Below are 18,643 nucleotides of genomic sequence, written 5' to 3' on the forward strand. Positions count from 1 at the left end.
ATCCTTTGTCAGGCTACAGAAAAGAAGCTCCGTGTCAGATGCCTGACTTCGCTTTCTTTGAAGCTTGTTAGCAACTGCCATAACCGGGGGAGAGGGGACATTTGGAAGGGGAAGAGCGTTGAAGGTGTGAGAATGCTGTGAGAATTTGGGGAGTATGGATACTAACAGGAACCAGAGGTGCCAAACCAAGCCATCTGCCTGCCCTTAAGGATGCCAGCCCTGGGAAAGGAATTTGCTGGGGCACCAGTTTCACAAAACATCGGACCAGGACTGTATTGGACTACTCTGGCCAGGGGGAGGGCTTTGGACATTGGTGGTTGCTTTCATTATATGCTTTTTGCGTGGTTTTTCTTTAGAGCTTGCCTCACGCTGCACTCAGTATCTCTAGCAAAAGTACCTTTTCTCTAACATCTATGAAGTCAAGGGTCATTCTTTCCTAGGGAGTGAACTGTGGCCAGTCTGACACTCAGATTTTCAGGAACCCTGCTTGTTTTTCCCCAGCCCAGCACTTGAATTTCCTGCTGCACATGGAGAGGAGAGGAGAGGAATTCCTGCAGTTCTTGCAGAAATGAAGCAGGGATTGTGAAGACCTGAGCTTTGTTTCTCCAGCCCAGTGTGCATGTTCCTTTCCACACACAGACAGGGGACACCTCTCCAAGGGGCTGCAGAAATGAAGCTTGAATCCCAAAAATCTGAGCTTCATTTCTGCAGCCCACCAGAAGAGGTCCTTCTTCTGCACACAGAAGAAAGGTACCTTCCCTCTTTTAGCAGGCAGCTCTTTTATACTCTGCCTCCTTAACAACTCATGCGGTCATTCAATGACTGCAGCAGTGAGAGATGGGATTGCAGTCGTTTAGTAAAGCGGTCACTTGGCTGTGTCGTTTAATGACTGCTTTGTTCAATAACCAAAACACTGGCTCATAAATTGAGGACTACTTGTACTGTCCTTAATAACTTATCAGCATTCCCACAAAGATCCAGTCTGTTAAGCGAATTGCTATTGCTATTTCCAAAAGCATTTTCACCAGAAAAAGTTTTTTTAGGTGTGTGTGTGTTTACACCATCCCCTTTATCTTTTTTTTAAAAAAAATTGCATTCCAGTGTTGCTAAGTTTTTTTGCTTTTAAGTTAAAATTATTTAAAATAACTTTTCCCCTTTCTTCAAATCTAAAAAAAAATGCATTCACCATGTATCCTTGATCTTCACTGCTGTTTGGAATATTTTTCTTAGGTTATCAAGTAATTAAGTTTAAAAGTGGTTAAGAAAGACTTTTGCCAGTCAAAATCTATTGAAGCTGCACAGCACTTAAGGACACATTGTAAATCCCTTAAACTCCCAACCTGCTCAACTTGCTATTGACCATAAGCAGCTGAACTCCTATGGTCTCCTCACCTGGAGCAGCTCTTTCAGAGTACAAATAGATTATTCCAATGATCTCTCCTTCCTCTGAAGAAATTTTTGTCCACCAGAACCTGCCTGGCAATTCCACCAAAATGTCATTCCCACTTATGGCACTTCCCGTAGGGATGGTTAACCTGCTGCCATGAGTCCTTACTACTTGGAAGCCCAATATTTACTTGACCTTTATATAGTATCCGAGAAGGCCACCTCCACACACACCCCATAAAAAAGTGAGTGGTGCCAGTATAAATGCTTTATTCATGTCAGAAGCACTGTCAAATTGTAGACATATAATCTTCAATGTTGAGCAAATCAAACATATAAAATAGATTATAAAAGCACGTGTAAAAAGTTTGTACTATAAATAGGGTTAAAACTAAATAATACTAGCCCAGTATTGGGCCACATCAACAGCATTTTCTACCATCAGTATGAAGTCTTCCTCTGTACATAAATCCTAAACTTGATTTGTTTTTAATTTAGTTAGAGATATAATAAGCTAATTGAATACAATTATTGTGATCACTGCCTGTGTGTTTAATTCCTAGGCACATTAAAAGCAACAATTTGGCAACAGAATCATAAACAGAATCAGTGGTCTGGGAGTGGGCTGCAAGATATCTGTTCTTGGTTTAATGGCTCAATTTGACTTCTGTTCTTCCCCAGTATGTGTTCTCATCTCTATTACTGGTACAGAGATTATCAATGATATAATTTGAAAAGCCTTAGAACAGCGGTCCCCAACCTTTCCGGCTCCACAGACTGGCAGCAGTAGAGAGGGAGGGGGGAGGGAATGGGGCTCCACAGACTGGCAGCAGTAGGGAGGGAGGGGGGAGGGAATGGTTTTGCACACCCACCAGTTGTGTGGCCTGGTTCCCAACAGACTGTTGACCGGGAGTTGGAGACCCCTGCTTTAGAATATTTAAATGTGAATATCTTCTTTATTATTTATGATCCCAGATCAATAAAAATATGAACGTAATTTTTTTAAAGAAAAGACACTCATGATGTTCAAGAAGGTGAGTACGTATAGAATGGAAGACTTGTTTTTTAAATACAGTGTTACTCAGTCCCAATTCATTGGAATGCCTAAATAACTTTATGTAGCTTAAATATTAACACTTTCTCATTTTCATTTCTAGGATTGAATCCAATGACTTACCACTGCTGGCTGCTATAGCAAGTACTCATTCAGCATATGTAGCTCAAATACTCCTCTAAGCTAAAGATAAACTCTAATCTCTCAAAGATTTGGGAGTGAATAATAGACACAAAAGAAGAGATTTTGTGACAGCAGTTCATTATGTCTCATTTGGTTTCCTGCCTTTTCTGTGGATATTTATCAGTGAATTTTTAGTTTACATGATGTAAAAGAGATTCAGGGTTTTTATATTGTTCATGCATCCTTGTATTTTAATGAATGGAAGGATTAAACATTAATGATGGATATGTTGTTTATATATAGCAGCTAACTAAACAGACTATCAAAAAATACAATTTTCTTCTTTTGGCATTTGTTATATTTTTCTGAATTTCTTCAATAAGGGGGTCTAAGCAAATAGTTTGAATGTATATTTTCCTGTGTCTATATGAATAATATGATAAACCAATATATCCATCTGCACAGAACTGCCTCTCTTTAGAAGAAGGGCTCAGAATTCAGCTATTAGGTAACAACTTGGTTGGCTGGCTAGTTTTTCAAATGGGGAAAGAAAGCCAAAAGATTTTTAAGTTTTATTCAAAAAGAAGATGGGGGAAGAGGAGAAGGAGGAGGAGAAGGAAGGAAGGAAGGAAGGAAGGAAGGAAGGAAGGAAGGAAGAAAAAAGAAAGGAAAGAAAGAAAGAATGAAAGAAAGAAAGAAAGAAAGAAAGAAAGAAAGAAAGAAAGAAAGAAAGAAAGAAAGAAAGAAAGAAAGAAAGAAAAAATAACTTTTGTGTCATCAGTAAATAAAAGTGGGGGGAAATTCTTGAAACTGGCATAAGTCTGCTTCAAATTTGCCTTATTGCAAATGCTACCTCTTGAAGGCCTCATCTTGAATTCTAATTTCTGGGGTATGTGAAAAAGTAGATGAAATGTGGAAATTTACCCTGTGTTACCAGCAAAAAAAAGCATAAACACTGGATAGCTTATTTTGAATGGTAATTGTATCATTGCCCTGATAACTCTAGCTAAACTGTATAAACAGGATTCACCTTTAAGGTAAATGATTGAACTGTTCAGAAGAAATTCCAGATGGTCATGTGGGAAGAGAAAGGTAAATATAATGACAGTCACTCAGTAATTAATTAGGATAACTACAGATACATGAACAATCCTATGGAACATTTTATACTAGGTTTTCAGTGCCTTCCACTGTCCTGAATCTAGAGGAACTCATGAGACCAGGCATAAATGGCATCCATCCCTAGTTGTCTAAAGTAATACATGCATCTCTGTGCTTGTGCATCATGGGTTTCAAATCTAGGATTTTACTTGGCTTGGGGATTAGAACCCTGTAGCCTTTCCATTGTTGTTATCCTCTAGCTTCCCTATCAACATTGCCTCTAGTGAAGGATGCTGAAACTTGTAATTCAGCTATATGGGAATAATAGGAAATAATGTCCTCAATTCAAAAGATTCTCAAGTTTTTAAACGGTATAACAGTATTTTATATGTAAAATAAAAATAAGCAAGCTTATGGCCATATATTTTCAGATATCCATACATTATATTTTCCAACACAAAGCATGCGGTTTTTTTAAAAAAAAATGGAAGCAGAAAGAAACACTGTTAGCTTATTTTTAAACTGGATAAGTAATTTGTAATACAGGTAGTCCTCGACTGAGCCCAAAATTTCTGTTGCTAAGTGAGATGTTTGTTAAGTGAGTTTTGCCCCATTTTAGCAATAGTACTTACACTTCTGTACTGCTTTGTCATGCTTAACAGCCTTCTCTAAGCAGTTTACAGAGTCAGCATAACAATCTGAGTCCCCAATTTACTCACCTCGGAAGGATGGAAGGCTGAGTCAACCTTGAGCTGGTGAGAATCAAACTGCTGGCAGTCAGCAGAATTAGCCTGCAATACCACATTCTAACCACCATGGCTCTTTTTTTACAACCTTTCTTAACACAGTTGTCAAGTGAATCTCTGCAGTTGCTAAGCTAGTAACACGGCTGTTAAGGGAATCTAGCTTCTCCACTGACTTGACAAGTCAGAAGGTTGCAGAAGGTCAACACATGACCCTGGGACACTGCAACCGTCATAAATATAACCTAATTGCCAAGCACACAAATGTTGATCACGTGACCATGGGGATGCTGCAATGGTCATAAGTGTGAAACACAGTCATAGTTCACCTTTAGCAGAAAACTAGCTTTGAACAGTCACTAAATGAATTGTAAGTCAAGGACTGCCTGTATAAATGAATGCATTTAAAATTTTTGTATGTTTATGTCTAATATTTAAAGACTTGCCATATTCTGGGAATCTCATCTGAAATGGAACTGTTCTGGAACTGATAATTGCTGAAGAGAAATGGACTTTCAAAATGCCAGCATAACAGTTGTGCTTTTCCAAGCGCAACAACTCTTTCACAAACTGGGTCAATAAACTGGATTACTTGAGTTAAGTAACATGTTATTTATTAAGGAAAGACACACCATTCTATAGGATATCTCCAAAGAACATACAGGCACTACATGTGAGTATGGTCACTAACTAGAAGCTTCTTATTTTGGTTAGAAATAGGCAGTTACCATGTCTCAATTTGGGGGTGTGGGTGTGCATTGGTGCAATAACTTTTTTTGTGAATTCATAAAACTAATACTAAAAAAACTGTTTTTCTACTCTGTTCCACTGTCAGATTGACAAGATTATTTTTGTTGTTGTTGTTAGTTGCGAAGTCGTGTCCGACCCATCGCGACCCTATGGACAATGTTCCTCCAGGCCTTCCTGTCCTCTACCATCTTCTGGAGTCCATTTAAGCTCACGCCTACTGCTTCAGTGACTCCATCCAGCCACCTCATTCTCTGTCGTCCCCTTCTTCTATTGCCCTCAATCTTTCCCAGCATTAGGCTCTTCTCCAGTGAGTCCTTCCTTCTCATTAGGTGGCCAAAGTATTTGAGTTTTAGCTTCAGGATCTGGCCTTCTAAAGAGCAGTCAGGGTTGATCTCTAGGACTGACCGGTTTGATCGCCTTGCAGTCCAAGGGACTCGCAGGAGTCTTCTCCAGCACCATAGTTCAAAGGCCTCAATTCTTTGGCGCTCAGACTTTCTTATGGTCCAGCTTTCACTGCCATACATTGCAACTGGGAAGACCATAGCCTTGACTATACGCACTTATTTGACAGGGTGATGTCTGCTTTTTAGTGTGCTGTCTAGATTTGCCATGGCTTTCCTCCCGAGGAGCAAGCGTCTTTTAATTTCTTGGCTACAGTCCCCATCTGCGGTGATCTTGGAGCCCAGGAAAATAAAATCTGTCACTACCTCCATTTCTTCCCCATCTATTTGCCAGGAATTGAGAGGGCCAGATGCCATGAACTTGGTTTTCTTAATGTTTAGTTTCAACCCAAGTTTTGCACTCTCCTTCTTCACTCGCAACAAGAGGCTCTTTAGTTCCTCTTCACTTTCTGCCATTAGAGTGGTATCATCTGCATATCTTAGGTTGTTGATGTTTCTTCCGGCAATCTTAATTCCAACTTTTGATTCATCTAGCCCTGCCTTTCTCATGATGTGCTCTGCATATAAGTTAAATAGGCAAGGCGACAGTATACAGTCTTGCCGGACTCCTTTCCCAATTTTGAACCAATCAGTGGTTCCGTGTCCAGTTCTCACTGTTGCTTCTTGGCCTGCATATAGGTTTCTCAAGAGACAAATAAGATGGTCTGGTATGCCCATCTCTTTAAGGACTTGCCACAGTTTGTTATGATCCACACAATCAAAGGCTTTAGCATAGTCAATGAAGCAGAAGTAGATGTTTTTCTGGAATTCTCTAGCTTTCTCCATGATCCAGCGTATGTTAGCAATTTGATCTCTAGTTCCTCTGCCTCTTCGAAATCCTGCCTGTACTTCTGGTAGTTCTCGATCCACATACTGCTGTAGTCTAGCTTGTAGAATTTTAAGCATAACTTTACTAGCATGAGAAATGAGTGCAATGGTGCGATAGTTTGAACATTCTTTGGCACTGCCTTTCTTTGGAATTGGAATGTAAACTGATCTTTTCCAATCCTGTGGCCACTGTTGACTTTTCCAAATTTGCTGGCAAATTGAGTGTAGCACTTTTACTGCATCGTCTTTTAAGATTTTGAATAGCTCAGCTGGGATACTGTCACCTCCACTAGCTTTGTTGTTGCTCAGCTTTTCTAAGGCCCACTTCACATTCTAGGATGTCTGCCTCGAGGTCAGTGACCACCTCATTGTGATTATCAGGGACATTATGCTCATTCTTGTATAGTTCTTCTGTGTAATTTTGCCACCTCTTCTTAATCTCTTCTGCCTCTGTGAGGTCCCTGCCATTTTGGTCCTTTATCATGCCCATTTTTGCATGAAACGTTCCCTTCATCTCTCCAATTTTCTTGAAAAGATCTCTGGTCCTCCCTATTCTATTGTTTTCTTCTATTTCTTTGCATTGTTCATTTAAGAAGGCATTCTTATCTCTTCTAGCTATCCTTTGGAAGTCTGCATTTAATTGGGCATATCTTTCTTTTTCTCCCTTGCCTTTCGCTTCCCTCCTTTCCTCAGCTATTTGCAAAGCTTCCTCAGACAGCCATTTTGCTTTCTTGCATTTCTTTTTCTTTGGGATGGTTTTGGTTGCTACCTGTTGTACAATGTTGCGAACCTCTGTCCATAGTTCTTCAGGCACTCTGTCTATCAGATCTAATTCCTTAAATCTATTTGTCACCTCTACTGTATATTCAACAGGGATATGATTTAATTCATACCTGACTGGCCTAGCGCTTTTCCCTACTTTCTTTAATTTAAGCCTAAACTTTGCAACAAGAAGCTCATGGTCTGAGCCACAGTCAGCTCCTGGTCTTGTTTTTACTGACTGTATAGAGCTTCTCCATCTTTGGCTGCAGAGCATATAGTCAATCTGATTTCTGTGTTGACTGTCTGGTGATGTCCATTTGTAAAGCCGTCTCTTGGGTTGTTGGAAAAGAGTGTTTGCTATGACCATCGTATTCTCTTGACAAAATTCTATCAGCCTGTGCCCTGCTTCATTTTGTACTCCAAGGCCAAACTTGCCTGTTATTCCAGTTATCTGTTGGCTTCCTACTTTAGCATTCCAATCCCCCATGATGATAAGGACATCATTTTTGGGTGTTAGTTCTATAAGGTGCTGTAGAGCTTCATAGAACCGGTCAATTTCATCCTCTTCAGCACCGGTGGTTGGGGCATAGACTTAGACTACTGTAATATTGAATGGTTTGCCTTGGATTCGAACTGAGATCATTTGTCATTTTGAGGGTTGTATCCCAGTATTGCTTTTCCTACTTTTTTATTGACTATGAAGGCTACTCCATTTCTTCTGAGGGATTCTTGCCCGCAGTAGTATACCTGATGGTCATCTGAATTAAATTCACCCATTCCTGTCCAGTTTAGTTCGCTGATACCTAAGATGTCGATGTTTAGTCTTGTCATCTCTTGTTTGACCACGTCCAGCTTTCCTTGATTCATGGATCTTACATTCCAGGTTCCTATGGAGAAAAAATCTTTACAGCATCGGACTTTCCTTTCACCACCAGACACATCCACAGCTGAGCGTCCTTTCGGCTTTGGCCCAGTCACTTCATTCTTTCTGGCGCTACTAGTACTAGCCCTCTGCTCTTCCCCAGTAGCACATTGGACGCCTTCCAACCTGAGGGGCTCATCTTCCAGCGTCATATCGTTTTGCCTTTTGGTACTGTCCATAGGGTTTTCATAGCAAAGATACTGGAGTGGGTTGCCATTTCCTTCTCCAGTGGATCACATTTTGTCAGAACTCTCTGCTATGACCTTTCCGTCTTGGGTGGCCCTGCACGGCATAGCTCATAGCTTCATTGAATTACGCAAGCCCCTTCGCCACGACAAGGCAGTAATCCATGAAGGGGATTATTTTTTACCTGCTTCTAACAGGTGTGTGAGGGTGTGTATGGAATAGATCCTTCATTTTCTATAGTTTCATAATTTATGGCAGCCAAGCTAGGAACTACATTGTTAATAAATTAAGAAATGTTACCTAAAGTAAGACTCCACATATTCGATGTTTATAAGTCTTCACTACTCTATCTCCTCAGTAGTCAGAAGTCAGAATGTAAAGCACAGATGCAAACTGATCACAGAAGTGCCTAAAATCAGACGTATAGACATTAAATTGCAAACAGACTGTCTGAGCTGAGTAGTAGTATCACATCATTGACTTTCTCTAAATTGAAAGTGTATTTTAAATTTATTTCTCCCATCAGATCTTCAACTGGTTTGTCAAAAAATTATGTGGGGAAAAAGCCCTCGTTTGTCTCATTCGAATGCTTAGCCCTTCATAGGAGGGAGAGTATTTAACGACCACATTCAACCTAACAGCCACTTGTCTTAAATTGTACAGGGTCTCCTGCTCAAGCAGAGAGTTGGAATGGAAGACCTCCAAGGCCCCTTCCAACTCTATTCTGATTGATTGAACCCCCAAGTGCAGTCTGAGATAAGATGTATTAAGAAGAGTAGAGGCTGTATGGATGTTAAGTATTGTAGAATGAATAAATCAAGGCAGCCCAGTATTTGTGCTCATTTACTATACACTTTTTTATTTGTAAAAAAAGAATTTTATTTGAAAATTAAGTAGCTAAAACTAGGTAAATTAAGAAAAAACTTATATTTAGGAAACAATTGTGTTGCTCTTTGTCTAAAGACTAATCACTAAATCTAGGCTGAATTTCCTTTTTTAATGTTCTTGGTTTTCCTGGACATTTCAGTTCCTTTTGTCAATTTCTTATTTTTTGTTTTGGCAGTCAGTAATTGTAAAAGGGTCAGCAGCCTCAATTTTCTATTCCGGCTAAGCTCTACATTGGAAACATCCTTTTTTCTTCGTTGACTTGGACATATTGGAGAAGGGCTGGAATTGGTCAAATCTTTCAGTACTTTGTTCCCATTTTCTTGTAGGGCTGCATTTTCTGAACTTGTTTTTACCAACACTTCTGTGTGATCCTTCTCTTCTCTTGCAGAAATAGTGTTTTCCTTGAAGACAGCTGGGATTATTGACAAAGCACATTCTGGACTTTCCTGGACTTCAACATACCTAGAGTTTTTAGAAAGGCCAACTGAAGGAGAATCGGGATTTAGAGACCAGGTCTTGGTAATATCCACAATTGGCTTTTGCAAAGCACTGCAGTCTGTAACTTGGAGAAAACTCCATTTTGTCTGATTGGCTTGAGTGATTTCACATTCCTCTGGACCTTGAAGGAATGGCTCAGAATCAGTGCCGTCGTTACCCAAATCATTTACAATGCATGTTTTCTTGGTAAATTTTGGCATTTTTGCCTCATTCCTGATGGTCATCCAGTTTGCCTTCTCTAAATGGCTACTTTTTCTAGTTAAAGAACAACTGTTTGAGGTTTCCCAGTTCTTTTTGACTGAGCTATTACTTCCTTCAAAAAAGTTATCTTCATCACCCAAAGAAACTGAAAGTAGAGACGGTGTACATTTTGATTTTCTTCTCCCTTTTTTACTGACTTTTTGAGGTTTCTCATTCAAATCAAACACATCAGCATTGGCACTGGAATGTTCTTTCTGTATGATATCCCTATCAAAATTAATTGTTTTATTTCCATGCTTTTTCTTTTTAATTTCTGATTGTGGAAGTTCATTATCTATATTATCTAAACTCTGTTCTTCCATCTCACTTAAATCTATGGGATCCATTACTTTCATGGACCTTCCTTTTTGATTTACACTTTACATTCAGTCCTGAAATTGCTTCTTAACTAGGAACTTGCTTCTGGAAACCAACCGAATGTTCTGTATTCACAATGTTTAATGAATTAGACTCTGGACTCTGGACCCGTCTTCCTAAACTAAGTTTTCCAAGTCTGTCTTTTTTTTAATATCATGTTGCGAAATATAACTGTTCGTATCATTGGAAGGCCCTGGATCTAGCACAATGGTTCTTCTACAATTTTTGGTTTTATTAAGGCATTTTGTACTATAAGTACAGTTTTTCTCATTTTGCTGAATTTCATTGCTTAATGATCTAGACTCTGAACATTGGGATCGATTTTCCAAATGGTTCATTTTTTCCAAGAATATTCCTTTTTCAATTTCTTGAGTTGTGTAATTATTTACATTTGGCTCTATCACAAAGGTTCTTCTGTTTCTTGTTGTTTGGCCTAAGTGTTGGGAACTACATTTCTCCTTCCTGTCATGATCTGAATTTCCCACATGTCAGGCAGACTTAGGAAGTTTTATCTTACTACTGTTCAGTTCACGGGTTTTTGACATTGCAACATCTGGTCTTTGATTATTATCATTATTCAAGCTGATAAAAAACATTGTGTTCTTTGTTTCAGCATTATCATTTTCCAGGGTTTTTGTTTCATTGGCTTTGATCTTTATACAGCTTTCACCTTTGGTGCTCAGTGCAATAAGTTCACCAACATGACTGATTTCAAGATTCTCTTTAACAAGAGACCCTGTTTCTTTTGTCACCTGCAACTTATCAATGTCTGAGACTTCTGTGTCTAAGTTGTTTCCAAATATAGCAGGGAAGCCTGTTTTACATTTTTTTCTCTTAGTCACATGTCCACTCAATATACTATCACTGTGTGGTCTTGCAGTTTCCTCACATTGCTGGACAGGATAATTGTTATCCAGGATAGATAGTGAGCAACTCCTGGAATTCTGTGGCACATTCCAAAGGTTGTCTCCAAAAATTGTATTTGAATTAAATGCCAAAGTAGAGACATCCACTCCATGGAACCTTGGATCACTATTTCCACAGCTTGCCGATAATTTGTCAGTCAAAGAAGAAAGGCATGCTTCTCCAAGTCTCATCAAAAGCAGATTTCAATGGATCTAAAGGAAATTTCTCCAAACTGGTGGATGTGTTTCTGCCATTGTCGCTTCCTTCATCATCCACCTGAGACAGTGGAATTCTCATTGGTTTTGGTGCCACTTTTTCTGCACACCTAGGACAGTTGTTATTCTGACTGCGACAAATATCATCAGCACCACTGTGCCCTCTTTCATCCAGCAATGAAGAATAGGAATCACTCAGCGAATCCATAATCCCCAAATTTGTCCCGCTCCTCTCGTCTTGAAACGCAACGCAAGCGCACCACAGGAGAGGTCGTTGGTCAGCCCTTCGATACCTCCCAAAAGATGAGGGCGGATCATTTACTATACACTTTTGTTTATATCAGACATGTCAAACTCGTGATGTCACGTGACGTCGCACAACGTATCGGAGCTTTTTCTCCATTGCCGGCAATGGGGTGGGCGCGGTTTTGGGATGACACGTCTGGCCCGCGGACCAGCAGTTTGACACCCCAGGTTTATATGAATGCAAAGATCAGCCAACTCTTTTTTTTATCAGTCATGTCTATTTGTATTACTGTGTGTACTACATTTTAAAATAAATTTTTATAGATATTTCATGGTGAGCGTGATTGTTGCCACTTAAATAATTTGGAAAGAAGAAAATTGCAGTGAAGTATAATGGCTTACACAATAAAATCTAGTGCTTTATGGGAATTTCTTTTAAAAAGATTTTAACAATGCCTCAATTTAGTTCATAATGAATATGCTTTGATAGACCTCAGCTTATTAATATCATTTTTTTTATTTAAAACATATACATTTAACATCTAAAACAGAAAAATCACATGCTAGGCCAATGAATGATCAACAGGTAAAAGTGAGGCTTTGTATTATTACTGCATTCATGAAAGAAACTTAATGAAACTAAAATATGCGAGATGGGATTGTTGCAGAGGGGAAAAAAGCTTCAGTTAAACAGATTGACCAACAGAGTTAAAGAGCTTTGACCTACTTGTAGGAGGACATAAGATTAGCTTAATGACATATTAGTAATCTGTATGCTGGCAAACTCATTAAATCACATGCATCTGTTTCTTGTTGGGCCCCTAAGCTAATGCTGAGGGCATGGATGTTTTGAAGAATTGCAGATAATGAAATGCACATAATGAGCAATTTAGCAAAGTTAAGATCTTTAGTAATAAATTGGATTTATTACATCTAGTGTTACAACAATCTGCCAAAAGTCTATGTCATATGGGAATCTTCTGGGTAAATTCTAACAAAAACAGTTCGTTAACTTAGACTAAATGCCAGAAAAAATGTATTTTATATATTAAGATATGCTTCAGGTTTTGAGCACTTAAACTAAATCATATGAATTATTATCACTGTATTTTAAAAGTCCATACATTTTTTTAAAAAAAAATGTTTTAGTTAATTGCACAGTTTTAGGTTCAAAATCCAATAGATGATATATTTTCTGTCACTATTATATTATTTTGAAATTTGTGATGTTATGAAATGTTGTTTTTTGAACTTTTTTCTACACTAAATTGTATGGGATAATTTAGATCTTAGAATTGATGGAGAAATAGCTATATGAAAAATTTGCATGGATGCTAGGAGTTTTCCTTTTATTAGTTACTGGATAATAATGATGAGTTTTAATCATTTTTGGTGTTAAAATATACATAGTGTTTGTTGTCACCTACTAGCTGTATTTACAGTTATATTAATATTTTGATTTGGGCTGGTGTATTTCCAGACTCATAGACATTTGCATTATTAAAGTGGATCACTAAATCACATGAGACCAAAAGCTCACAGTCTTTACAAATATTTGTTAACAATATACTGGTTGGATATAAACACTGGATGGAACAGGGAACTGAACCACTATTTTATTTAAATAATGGGAAAATATTGTAACTTGAATATCAAAATCTCACCATATTTAAGGTTATATAGCAAAAAAATATTTCAGGTATATATTGCATGGCATGGGTCCATCCCACTGGATGCTTAATTGAAACATGGTTTTCAATGTCCTAAAGTTTTTATGTTCTGAGAAGAAATAGATTCATATATTAATGTGACCTTAGGACAAGATTTAATACTTCTAGACATTCATATTCTTTTCAAACGTTACATGAAAATTGGAGTTTCATTGTATTTACTGCTAAAAGGCTAGCCCTTTAACAATGGAAAGGGAAATTTACAGCCCAAATTACTCAGTGGATCGAAGACCTGTTACAATAATGAAGAAGATGCTTAAAGATCTAAATTATACAAGGACAGTTAAAATAAAATATGGTTATTCTTTATTGAAACTAGTTTGTGGGTGAGTGGGTAGGCAGATGGATGGAGAGAGAGAGAAACTACACTTACACATACTTGCGTGTGGCTTTTTTCCTGTTTTTCTTAATTGGGTTTTTTTTTTGTTCTATTTTTAAAAAGGGAAAGTCCACCTCAGGAAGTGTTTTTTGGGTTGCAGTCTAAATGAAAAATTAATTAATACACCATATATAAAAATAGGCCTTTTTGTCATAGAACAAACTGGAATGGAGTTCTGGCACCTTTTTTTGACGGATTTTCCAGAGTTGCATTCTTTTCCTATTGTTGCTTTTCCTATCCTTCTTTGCTTTTGAAAATGCCCTGCTGGCGGTATGGTGTGACCGGGGTCCCCTCCTGCACTGTCTGCTTCCTCTAGGAGGAGCCATGAGGCGCCGAAGCACCACAGCCAGAGCGTGGCTTGATTGGCTGGGTAGGACCATGGGGTGTGGAAGCTGATGGTGGCGGTGGGAGACACATAAACATGGAGGGTGAGTGAGCCTTTTTCCTCCCCTTACAGAAAGTGGTGTGTGTGTGAGGTTAAAAAGAGGCAAAGCGAGAGGAAAGAAAGACGGCTGGCGTGGAAGTTTTCCCAACAGCGAAACTTTGCTGTTTCATTTCCTTGGTTAGTTCAAAGGCTGGGATGTCTACAAAAATCTCTTTTTAGTCTTTTATACTTTATATTCAAACTGCAGAGTGGAAGAATAAGAATAAAGCTAATGTCTTGTGATTTGGAGGTTTTATTAATATATATTAATTATCAACAACAACTTTATTGATTAGCCCTTGGGCCATATCAAAGTGCAAATTTCCAGCACAAATTGTTACTAAAATTTGATACAAGCAATTTAAAATGGAATTAGATAAAATACAATTTAAAATGGAATTAGAATAAAATACGATTTAAAGTGAAATGGTAATAAAATACAACCTAAAATGAAATTGTAATAATGTACAATAATTTAAGATATAAATAAAATATGATAAAATTATATTTCGGAGTTGCCCTTGCAATCTACCCCAATCAGCCCCACATATGCAGATCTCAACTGGACCATTTTGTTTAGGTACTACGTTAAATGTTATTTTCAAGTTCTGGCCAGACATAAAGTAAGTTGTTTTGATATGGGGATCCCAATGGGTCATTCGTTTGGTATATAGACCAAGATACCTGTCTCTCACCCTCTTATACAGGCAACAGTCAAATAGGATGTGAGCCAGGTCCTCTACCTCTGCTGCTCTGCAAATGCCGAGATGTTCATTGTACGGTATAGCATGAAATCTCCCATATCTGACCATTGTGTCAAGCTGTTCGAATCTCGCGTAAATATCTCCCTGAGATGTTTTGGGAGTTGTGACTTCAAATAACTGTCTACTTGAAAAGTACATTTCTATTTACTCAGCCATTTCAAGTTACCCACCTTAACAAGGATAGCTATATCAGTTTGTGCGTCTATATCCTTAATTCTTTGGGCAACTCTTTTTTTGGATTGTTCTCCTGTTACACAAGAGATGGGAAGGCCACAGCTTCTTACAAAATTTGTTAGTTTGGTGATCCAGGAGATTTGTGATTGTAGTTTTATTTGGTCTAGTAGGCATAACTTGGGGAGTCTATCAGTCTCCATTTCATTAACTTTGCACCAGTAGTTATAATATTAATTATGTATTGGTCAGATATAAGAGTAGAACTGCAGTATGAGTTTTAATCAGATTTATTTATTAAACTGGGTTTAATTTAAAGGTAAATTAAAAGTAATCTGTTCACTGACAAAGTTTCAACTTTAATTTGTTTCAAGTCACTATCCATATTAAACTCCAGATTTATTGCTGTATTATTTGTGTATCAGTGCTATATACACAGGTGTGAACTTAGGTTTTAAGATTTTCAAAGATTTGCTCTGATGTATTTCAGAGTGGCATAGCAGGTAATGGTTGGCTAATCATCTTAGTCCAAGAACATAGCTAGAATGGGTTTCTTTCTCTACCCATCTTTTGAAGAAAGTAGAATCAGTGGGAATATTGAAATTGTCCAATTTGTTTAAAGAAATGGATTATATGGAGGCACACATGTCACTTCTGCTAGCACATCCTGTAAATCTCATGGGAGCAAGTGTTTGCTGGCATGTAACCAGAAAAAGATAAAAGCTTTGTGGAATTGTTGACAGGTGCAGTATATGTGCCCATATGTGTTTTAAATCATCTTTTCCCTTCAAATGAGAATTGGGCACACAAAAGCAGAACAGAATTAGTGTAATTGTGGGACTGCTGAAGGTTTTGATTGTCTTCTGTTTGGTACATTGAAACCTTGTATTTGAAATAATAAATTTCAATGTAAAGAATTAAGTTTTTTATTTGAATCTTAGCATGCGTATAAAGTACTACAGGAAATACAACAGTTACATCAAATAATCATCTAGGTAATAATTTTCTTTTTAGTTTTTTTTAATAGTAGACATGCTTATTAGGAATGGACAAGGAGAACAAAGGCTTCTCCACTCTGAACAGTGAAAAACTGGATGATAGCTACTAATAGAATTCAATAGAAAAAAATAGATTTGAATTACCCCCACCCCCAACTTTATGAGCAGCTAATGTTTGCTTAAGGAAAGATATATATTTTATCCCAGGAAGTGGTCACTAATGAGATGATACTAGTGATAGATGGTAGCTTTATTATTCCCTGGGATAATTAGGGGTTGGGTTTTTTTGTTTGTTTTTGCTATTAATAATCTTTCCCCAAATCATTCTCATTTTCAAATATGATAGCAGAACTAGAAAAATGCCTCTTAAGACATTCTTAAACCCTGTTGTAGAGAACAAACTGCTAATTCTGCTTTTTAAAATAAACCTGTACTTGCTCTCTTAATTTTTCTAGCCAACTAATGAAATTCATGATAGCAATTTACTGTTCACTTTCTATGTTGCTTCATGCATCAAATTCAGCAGAATTCTTCCTCTAAATCTACAAGATAAGCAGTAAGCAATTATTTGGCCCAGAAAGCAAGAATATGCTTCTTGTTTATTCAGCTTCTATAGATTTTGCAAATGGCTTTTATGAATAAATATTCTTCCCACCTGCCAAAGTAGTAAAAAAACACCCAGTAATTTAAAAAAATGCTTATAATTTTTAACTAAAAAATAGGCAAAAACAACACTTTATTGCCATATTGTTATATTTGCCTTTTTTCCCAAGGTGTTTGCATGTTAATCAAGCTGCATTATGTGCCACACAAACCTGAAAGTTCATGTTCAAGCAAATAAAAGATTGTAACCATACAGACGTGTAATAGGACATTCCTTATCTATTTCTGCATCCATGGAGGAAGGCTTTATTTACATTATTGGTTCCACCAGATAATCATAGTTTGGCTTATGGAGGGCGGGGAAACAGGAGGAAGGAGGAGCATTATTTTTGCCACCTAGCGTACATATAAAATGAAGGTAGGATAAAAATACCATTGTGAGCAGCTCAGGATTATAGGTGGTCCTCAACTTACAACTGTTTGTATAACAACAGTTCAAAGTTACAGTGGCTGTAGAAAAAGTGCCTGACAACCTGTATTCTCACAAGAGTTGCAGCACCCGTGCTGTCACACGATTGCACCTATGAATGATTTCTTTAAGCTGAAAAACTGACATGGTAGCTTGTGGGGAGGGGTGGCTCCATACTGTGACATCACAAGCCCACAGGTGACAGCTACTATGGGAGTTCAGCTGGATTTCAGATAGGAGGGTTCTGCACGAGGTAATGTAAAACTAAGAAAACTGTATGTTTCTCTTTGCAGGCAGCATCCCCCCTCTTCACGCTCCCCTCCCAAAAAAAATTGTATGGCAAGGGCTCCTAGAAAAAAATCATTTCTTTGGCCAAAGATGTATCAGATGGGAAGCGTTTGTTAATTTTCTTCCCATCTTTGTTTTCTTTTTTCCTTTTTTAACAACTGCTGCAATATCACAGAGTTCCACAATTGCACGTATGCAATTCCCCTTGCATATTTCAGCCTCCATGTTTGGTACAGTAAAGAAAGGACAAAATACAAAACTTGAGATGTCTTTCTAAGTTTTGTTTAGAAGAAGTCATAATCATCGTTAACATTTATGCTTATTATACTAGTCTGTTTGACTGGAGAAAACTAGTATCTAGTTGGCGTCTATGAATGTCTCTATGCACTATGGAGCAATTGCCACTGGTGTAGATGGGATAGTTCCATAATATGCATGCAAAAAGAGGTAAAGTGCGCTCCCACAGGGAGGGTCTTCTCAGGGTGCCGCCGGTTAAAGATTGCCGGCGGGTAACACCCAGGAGTAGGGCCTTCTCAGTGGGTGCGCCTGCCCTGTGGAACCAGCTGCCTGTGGAGCTTAGGACTGCCCCCAACCTCCGTTCATTCCGCCGGGACCTGAAGACCTGGCTCTTCGAGCTCTCTGGCCCAGGCTGAGAATTTTTTAATTTTAATTTTAATTGGGTTTTTACTGTTCTCAGGATTTTATTTAATCTTTTTTAATTTGTTTTAACGTTTGTATTGACTCTTTTTTAAATGTCCTGTAAACCACCCTGAGTCCTTCGGGAAAGGGCGGTATACTGTATAAATCTAAATAAATAAAATAAAATAAATAAAATAAAAAGTCATTTCTTTATTTAAAAGTCATTTCTTTATCTCAATAATGACTCTGAGCAGTGAACAATACAAACAAATACAAAATTAGAATACGCAGCAGCCAAGAAAACAACAATCATCCATATAGTCAGGACGGATCCCTTCATGCATTTGGGGCCCCAGGCTTGAGCACAGAGCCAGGTCTTTGGGGCCTTCTTGAAAGGCCAACAGACCATCCCAATCTCTGGAAGGAGAATGTTCCAGAGGACAGGCACTATTGCAGAAAAAAATCATCTTCTGGGCCTGCAGTCCTTAAGCTTATAGTAGCTGGAGATACCC

General features: G+C 38.1%; 1 protein-coding gene and 1 pseudogene across 2 annotated transcripts in view; one reads left to right on the forward strand and one right to left on the reverse strand.

Moving 5' to 3' along the window:
- FNIP2 (folliculin interacting protein 2) overlaps positions 1–5,068 on the forward strand; it is an 80,344-nt gene extending 75,276 nt beyond the window's left edge. Inside the window, exon 17 of the mRNA XM_081332632.1 lies at positions 2,544–5,068. Coding sequence (XP_081188758.1) covers positions 2,544–2,622 — 79 coding nt within the window. The 3' untranslated portion in view covers positions 2,623–5,068. The remainder of the gene's footprint in view (positions 1–2,543) is intronic.
- A 3,296-nt stretch (positions 5,069–8,364) lies between these two features.
- On the reverse strand, positions 8,365–11,799 carry LOC308670563 (annotated as a pseudogene). Its single transcript has one exon. The product of its transcript is annotated as an uncharacterized misc_RNA (transcript).
- Positions 11,800–18,643: the final 6,844 nt, after the last annotated feature.

Source organism: Vipera berus (genome assembly GCF_964194415.1).
Source record: "Vipera berus genome assembly, chromosome: 7".
Taxonomy (NCBI): Eukaryota; Metazoa; Chordata; class Lepidosauria; order Squamata; family Viperidae; genus Vipera; species Vipera berus.